This window comes from Oryx dammah, unplaced genomic scaffold (genome assembly GCF_014754425.2).
Source record: "Oryx dammah isolate SB20612 unplaced genomic scaffold, SCBI_Odam_1.1 HiC_scaffold_24, whole genome shotgun sequence".
Taxonomy (NCBI): Eukaryota; Metazoa; Chordata; class Mammalia; order Artiodactyla; family Bovidae; genus Oryx; species Oryx dammah.
Window position 1 is genome coordinate 71345727 of NW_024070208.1, and position 8089 is coordinate 71353815.

The 8089-nt window shown below is 49.1% G+C and overlaps 1 protein-coding gene across 2 annotated transcripts in view; it reads right to left on the reverse strand.

Moving 5' to 3' along the window:
- The window catches only part of DZIP1 (DAZ interacting zinc finger protein 1), a 48216-nt gene extending 40653 nt beyond the window's left edge, over positions 1 to 7563 (reverse strand). The window contains exons 1-6 of one of the 2 annotated variants that reach the window (XM_040267354.1): positions 7311 to 7563; positions 6538 to 6635; positions 5982 to 6183; positions 4948 to 5179; positions 4256 to 4819; positions 820 to 904 (exon numbers count right to left, since the gene is read on the reverse strand). In XM_040267354.1, the coding sequence (XP_040123288.1) occupies positions 820 to 904; positions 4256 to 4819; positions 4948 to 4983 (685 nt within the window). In that variant the 5' untranslated portion in view covers positions 4984 to 5179; positions 5982 to 6183; positions 6538 to 6635; positions 7311 to 7563. The remainder of the gene's footprint in view (positions 1 to 819; positions 905 to 4255; positions 4820 to 4947; positions 5180 to 5981; positions 6184 to 6537; positions 6636 to 7310) is intronic. The other variant, XM_040267352.1, reaches the window with a different exon arrangement.
- Between the last annotated feature and the right edge of the window lie 526 nt (positions 7564 to 8089).

Consider the following 8089-nt stretch of genomic DNA (forward strand, 5'->3'; position numbering starts at 1 on the left):
TACAAATTGGAGGGAATTCCATGGCCATCCCATGGTTAGGACTTGGTGCTTTCAATGGCAGTGCTTTGGATCCCTGGTCAGGAAACTAAGATCCCATAAGCTGAGTGGCTCAGCCAAAAAAATATAAAAATACCAGTCCAAATTACAACATGTCCCCCCTCCTCCAACTTAAAATCCTCCCGTGGCTTCTCATTATGCTAATTAAATCGCCCACATTCCTACCCAGGGCATTTGAAGTCCTACATGACCTGGCCCCTTCCTAGCCCACCTCTGCTCACTCTGCTCCACCAAACTTTTATCTGTTTCCCAAACACACCAGCCTGCCCCGCCCCCCAAACACAGCTGACAGCAAGAATTCCCTTTGCCTGAGATCTTCATTTCCTAGATTTCCTGCATGCCGGGACCCCCTCACCATTCTGGTTTCTGATCAAATATCACCTCCTTAATGAGGTCTTGGCTGACCACCAGGAGTCACTCTCAGTCCCATTCTCCTACTTTATTTTCTTCATTGCACTTGCTGCCACTTGAAAACATCACTCATTTGTTTAGATGTGACTCCTCCATCCCCTCTGTTAGGATGTAAGAGAGCTAGACAGGATCTGTTTTGCTTATGGCTGCATCCTTGAGCCCTAATGTAGTGCATGGCACATCACAGGGGGTCAATATTCACTTAATGAGTGTTCAAATAAGGACTATGACACTTTCTTTTAAAAGATGCCTTGGATCATGTCTCGCTGAAAAAAGAAAAAGCTACCAGAAATAGTACCTTTATTATAGGGTTAAAGAAAACAGCTCTCTGAAGCAGAGCTCACTACTTACCAAGATGGGAATCTTCAGGGTGGCGGCGCTGAATATGACTTTGTAGGAAAGCTTGGTTCATAAAGGCCTTGTCACAAAAATGACACTGAAAAGGAGAGAGCAATGAATCCAAGTGTCTCTAACAAGTGCCCTTCCACCTAATTTGAATTAAAATCTGGGTACCTGAAGCACTCCCTCTTGGGGGCTTTTCCCCAAGAGATACCAGCCTGGCAAGTGATGCTGAAAGCATAACTAAAAAGACATTTACAACCGGGGTGTTCTTCCCAAACTGAACACATGCCAGTGAAAACCATCTCAGTTAACGGAGCCCAACATGGTGGTTTCTGGAACCCCTGAGGCTGCTCCCGTTACACAGCTGGTTCCCAGCCCACCAGCACCAACTTGTCCATGACCCTCCAGCCATGCCAGCCTTCTTCCTGTCCCTCACGCAGGCCAGCTTCAGACATTCTACACTGGCCAGTCCCCCGCCTGATTTTCCCCAGACTTTCCCGCGAAAGTCTGGCTCCTTCCCAACATTCGAGATGTCATTTATGGAACATCTTCCATGCTGGGGCTGTGCCGCACGTCCTTAAGAAATCTTCCTGGATACGCTCCCTGCCAGGCACTGTCTTTTTGCATCACTGTCCATCTCACCACTTAATATTATCAGGTTTAGTTACTTCCTTTGCTTCTTATCTCCTGTCCAGTTCCTCTAGGATCTAGAATGTCAGCTTCCTGAGAGTATGAACTCTCTTCTTTTTATTCACAGCTTTATCCCCACAGCCCAGCATTAACAGATCACTGATCACATCCTTAGGAATATTTGGCCTCCTAAGATGAACTTACTGAAAAAAACCAATCTTGCCAATATCTCTATTCTCTACTTTTTAACATAATTTTTAAACAAATAACAACAAAAAACAATCAACTTGTTCATCTATATCCTTCCCCAGGACTATTCTTAGTAAATCCTGGATATCATGTATTTCATCGGTCAATATTTCAGAATCTATCTCCAAAAGGATTTTCTTTTAACATGATCATAATATTATCATCTCACCTTTTAAAATGTGTAAATTTCTTAATTATTGACAAATATCCAACCATTTATTTTTTCCCAATATTTCACACATTGCCTTAGAAAACATTTTTGCATTTTTTAAAAATAATTATTTCTTTTTATTATTTATTTGACTGTACCAGGTCTTAGTTGTGGCATGTGGAATCTAGTTCCCTGACAAGGGACAGATCCTGGGCCCCCTGCCTTGGGAGCACAGGGTCTTAGCCACTGGACCACCAGGGACATCCTTTGCACTTTGTTTTGAATCAGGACCCAAATAAAGTTATATCTTACAATTAGTTGTTTTGTCTCTTAATTCTCTGCTAGTCTATAGGTTGAACTTCCAGCTCTCTTTTCCTTATAACTTTCTTGATAAGGAAAATGAACATTTGTCCTGCTGAGTTTCTCTCAGTCTGGATTTTGCTGCTTCAATCCTACTGTGCTATTTACATGCTTTCCTATTCAGGTTTTGCCTTAGGCTTATTCATTATAATTATATCACAAAGACATAGATCACAGGTAACCACAGCTCACTATGGAAAAGCCCCCGCAGATATCAATGTCCACTTGTCAGATGTTATTTACTGAGCCTTCCTCATGCTATTGGAGAAGGAAATGGCAAGCCACTCCAGTATTCTTGCCTGGAGAATCCTAAGGACAGAGGAGACTAGAGGGCTACAGTCCATGGGGTCGCAAGAGTCAGACATGACTTAATGACTAAACCACCTAAACCACCTAAACCGACCACCTCATGCTATACATGCATTGTCTCCTGGGATTCTGCTACTAAGGCTCTTGTTTTCCATATGAGGATCTAAGGTTTAGAAGTTAAATGACTTGTGCAGAGGAATAGCTGGGATTCAAACCCAAGTAGAATAACTCTGGAGTTGTCACCCTAAATGCTCTCACAGCTCAAGAGCTCCACAAAGAGACCACAGCAAGTCACTTAACAGAGGACAGAGTGTACCTACACTAAAGATACTAAGTAGGAAAAGGTGGTGTGGTCTTTCCTTCCTCTTCTTGGCCACCCCCTGGGCACACCATACAGCTACCACTACCACTCAGAGAGTCTGTTGAGTGGTCAAGAGTTGGCAGGTTCCACTCATTTGATAGAAGTGTGCCATTAGTTTATTATCCTCATATATCATTAACATTTTACAGTCTTCATTTACTAACAGCTGTTTCTATGATAACCAAAAGAACGAAAAAATGTTTATAAACATAAAATTTCTATGTTACAGGTTTTAATGTTTCACTGCTTAACATCAAAGCCAGCTGCACTTTCTTTAAAGGTTTTAAACAGAACCCATTCTATCCATTTTACAATAATATATTTCTCAAGAACCATCTCGGCACTATTTATCAATATTTAGTTTTTAAATAGCATTTATGAAACAAATAGGCAATTATTGTACTTCACCTAGTGTAAGTACACTTCTCCAAAGGCTCCTATTGGGATGGTCCTGAGGACAATTCATCACACTGCTTTCTGCACCCACACTCATTTCTCTACACTCTCTCCTGCTTTGGCTCCACCATTCCCTAAATCCACTAAGGCCTGTTCAGTCCTATTTAGCCAAAATGACTGGGTGTGAAATCAGTCTCTGTCAGTCTATTACCTACTTTGATATCTTCAAGCATTCTTCCTTTCTCCACCTAATTCATAAAAGATACATACACTGACTTCATTACACTCAAAAATGACAATATTTATCTTGGGCTCAAGAACAAACAAATCTTGGGAGATTAAGAACAAAAAGACAAGAATTTTAAAACAGTGCTGTTATACTGGCAAGTATTCTTCTTCTTAGAAAGTATATATATTGAAATATTTAGGACTCTGCAACTCACTGCCAGACGGCTTAACAGTAATAGCATGATACAGAGACAGAGGAAATAAAGTCAATGTGGCAAATGCTAATAATTGGTGGATTTAGTTGAAGGGTATAAGAAGTCTTAGCATTGTTCTTGCAATCTTCCTGTAAATTTTACAACATTTCAAAATTTAAAAACGAGGGGGGGCAGAATCCACAAGATGCAAGTATTCCATATCATTGCTGTTGGGGCCCAACCTCAACAGCAATTTGCACCTGGTTTATTTTTCATTACACCTGTTAGGAGGAGGAAACAGCTTCTTGAACCACCAGCTTTTAGATAATTCAATAAAGCATTGCAGACAAGGCTGCTCGTTAAATTATTAACCCTGTGTTAGTCTGCACAAGGTAATGAGCCATGTCATCTGTTAGTTAAAAGTACTCTTTCGCTTAAAGAGTACTTTCTCCTGATTTAAACAAATCTTAAACAAACACAAAGGGCAGAGCTATAGGAAAGGACTCTCAATATCCCAGCCAGTAGGTACTGAGGGTTTTACTGGCCAATCGCGAGGCAGCGTCCCACCTGGTAATAGCTGGCTTTGGCCTCGATCATCAGCTGCTGGGTAGAGATCAACTTCTTCCTGCGTTTACACTCCTCCTTGAGCAGCTTGATCTCTCCGGCCTGCTTGGTGAGGAGCTTCTTGCTGTGCTCGCCTTCGGCCAGGCTCCGGCGCAGCCGCTCCTCCAGGCCGTGCAGCTGCGAGGTGAGGAACTCCTGCGAGTGCAGCAGGTACTCGATGGTGAGCTGCGCCAAGCGGATGAGCTTCAGCAGCACCGGGTCCACGCCCGACTGGCAGTGCGGGCACTTCTCGTCCTCCAGCTTGCAGAAGGTGATGTTCATGATGTTCTCCTGCAGCGTGAGCACGTCCACGGCGCCCGCCACCTTGTCCACGTCGATGGCGCTCAGCCGCCGCCAGTCCACGCTCTCCAGCCGCGGGCGGAACTGGAAGAAGGGCAGGGGGCCCGACGCCGCGCTGGGGGGGCCACAGGCCATGGCAGCCCCGCCCGCCGCGGCCGCTGCGGAGGCGTCGGGTGCCTCCAGGCCGCCGGCAGCGGCGAGCGGGTAGTAGACGTGCTTCTGAAAGGGCTGCGGGAAGGAGAGAGAAGCAGGGGGAGGCGGAGGGAGCTGGGGGTCCCGCCGTCCCCCACATCGTTCCCCCCACCCCACCCCCGCGGCATCCGCAGGCGGGCACCCCCGGGTTCCCGGCTCCTTACCATGCTTGGAAGCAAATCCGCCGCCTCCGCTGGCATCGGGGGAGGGGGCAGTCCCGTCTTCCCGGCCCGGGCCGCCGCCGCCCCACCCCTCGGGAGCAGGAGAAGGCCGGGTCCCGGCGGCGGCGGCGGCCTAAGGTCTGGGCGTCCAGGCCGTTGCTATGGCAGCGCCCCGGGCGGGCACCTGGAGCGAAGTGCGAGGCGGCCAGCGCGCGGTCAGCGGGCTCCCAGAGTCCTGCGGGACCAGAGGAGAAGTCGTCGTGGGCCCCAGAGGACAGCGGACCACCCTTCCAGGGGACACACTTCCCAGTTCCCCAGACGCCACCCTCCAAGTCCCTAAGGCTTGGGGGACCACATCCTAGCCGCCAGCCTCTGACCCTCGCCTTAGGTTTTGGGATGAGAAATAGCCATTCATCCTGATCTTTCACACGCAGCTCAGAAAATCGTTAAGCCACAAATCTTTGTAAAAATCAATGGGATGGAGGGGGGCTGGCTGCCAGAGGGCATAAAGACACTGTGGGAGTATAATAAAAAATGTTCTCTATTCTGATTAGGCTGTTGATATACCCAGGGATATATATACATTTGTCAAAACTCATTGAATGGTACACTGAATATTAAGGGTCCATTTTGTATAGTATACTTAATAGTTGTTTTAAGAATTAAATTTGTAGTGTAGTCAATTATATTTGATGGAGCGTGTGTGTGTTAGTCCTTCAGTCGTGCCTGACTCTTTGCAATCCCATGGGCTGTAGCCCGCCAGGATCCCCTGTCCATGGGATTCTCCAGGGAAGAAGACTGGAGTGAGTTGCTATTCCCTTCTCCAAGAGATCTTCCTGACCCAGGGGTCAAACCCGGGTCTCCTGCATTGCAGGCAGATTCTTTACTGTCTGAGCCACCAAGAAAATTCTTACAAACCAGAGAACTTCCCAGAATGTGTAATACTTTACTTGTCTTTCCCAAAGGATACATTTTCAAAACATGAAGATGTGAAACAGTTATACAGAGGGGAAACTTTATAGGGCCCTGGTATTTACCTTACAAATTTGTGTGGCAGCTGCATTCTGTTTTCTGGAGGGGCTAAAATATTTCTAGCAGCAACCTGTAGACCTCAGGCCTCTCATTCTCCAGATCTTCTGGGGGCTGCCTGAGATGCATGAACTGAGGAAAAGCCAGCCATCCCTCAGTCCACCAGGGAGTCCCTGTTTGGACCAACCATTAGGAAAATTTCTGTCTTTCCTAACAGCCAAAGAACAGAAGAAAGGAAACTACAGTTGAGAGTAACTGGAAGCAACATTGTAATATCAACCATTTCTAGCCCTTTCTAAACACTGAGAACTACAAATTAGTCCACAGGAAAGCATCCAAAAATTTAAGCATACACTTCATAAGACTTCACAGAAACCATACATCCCAATAATTTTGAATGGGATTTTGAGGGGAAAAAGAGCTAGTACCAATTCACTGCAGCCAGCGTACAAATCTTACAGATTAGCTTCAGGGTCTGATTCTTCCACGTGCAGACCTAGAACAAGTTGTATCAGCCCTAGGCCTCAGTTTCCCAGTCTGCTTAAAAGGCATCAGGACACCAACCTGGCAGGTCTAGGTACCGTGGACTCCATCCACTGGGCTGCAGGATCAGCGGGAACAAGGGCGGTGGTCTCTCTTGCTCACCGTTATATCCCCAGCACCTAGTATACGTCAGGCAGAGAAAAGGTGTTAAGAATTTGCCAAAGGACACGTGGATAAAGGATGATCCGAATGAATCAGGCGCTTGGTTAGGTAAAACGTCAGCTCCCGGCCCCTGTCCCTCGTATGTCCTGTGCCTCTGGCCTTTTAGGGGAATTCACCCGGGCTCTGGGTTCAAGCCCTTGGAAATGAAGGTGGGGGAGCCCTCTGTATTCGGGGGAGGAGGCGCGCGGGGCCCCGAGGCGCTCATCTCCACTCCCCGCCACCGGCCTGGCCCCGAGCGCCGCGTGGTTGGCCACGCTGGCCCCTAGGCTGAATCTGAGTCGCAAGATGGCCGGAACAGGAAAGAAGGGGGACCGCTTTCCCATTTCCTCTGGCCCCCAAGCCTCAGCGGGGCCTCCAGCCGGGTGCAGCGTCTCCCGCCCCGGGCGCACCGCTGGGCCGACCCGCCGAATCCACAAAGACAAAGGCCCGGGAACACGGGCTGCAGTGGGGCCTCGGCGCCGCCCCTTGAAGGCAAGACAAACGGGGAGTGAGGATTGCGGCAGGCAGGCCCCTCGGGGTCTGCAGCGCCTTGGCTCGCTTGGGCGAAAAAGACGGAGGAGGCCACGTCTTCGCGGGCACCGAGATGCTCCGGCCTTCTCTGCACGCCTGGCGCATCCCGGACTTAGACTCACCCCAGCCGCGCGCTCCTGGGCAGGCGCCGGGCGCTGCAGGCGGACGGGGGCAAGGCTGGGGACGCAGATTCCAGCGGTGCTGCTGGCGCAGGCGGGCCCGTGGAGGCCGAGGAGCAGCCAAGCGGAAAGCGGTGGGCCGGCTCCTTCTTCCAGGGCGCAGGGTGAGGCCTGTGTGTTCTGGGCAAGTTGTGGCGAGGCGAGCCGCCTGGCGCCGCTCCGGGCCCTCCCAGATTCCCGGGCACGGGCGCCTCCGGATCCCCCACCCCCCTCCCGCCCCCTCCCCTCCGCGATCTCCCTCCAGCCTCTTCTCTCGGCCTCCAGGCTCCTCTGGCAGCTGGGCGGGACCGTGCGCGTCTAGACCGCAGAGCTAAAAAGCGCTGGGCCAATCCCGCTGTTGGTGCAAACACGTGGTACCTCGGCGCGCTCTGTTGCTGGCGGGGGATGCTAGCCCCTGGAAGGTTTTTCAAAGAGAGACCAGATTTACTCCTACCCTGTGGTTAGCCTAAACCCTCAGCTAGCTAATTTCCCATAGAGTCAGGAGCTTTATGTGAATTCCTTATACGTTTTAATCGCAGTAGTCTGTAGATGCAAGAGACCTTGAAGAGTCTAGCTAATGCAACCTTGGGAAAACCGGAATAAAGACCATGTGCCAAAGCACACAAGAATTTAAGATTTCTGTGCCTTGGCACGTGATTTCCCTTCTCTTTTGGTTATGCCCATTTTAGGGCGAAAATCATGGATCTCTGTTGAAAGGAAGCTTGTCAGTGGGGTAGAAGGGA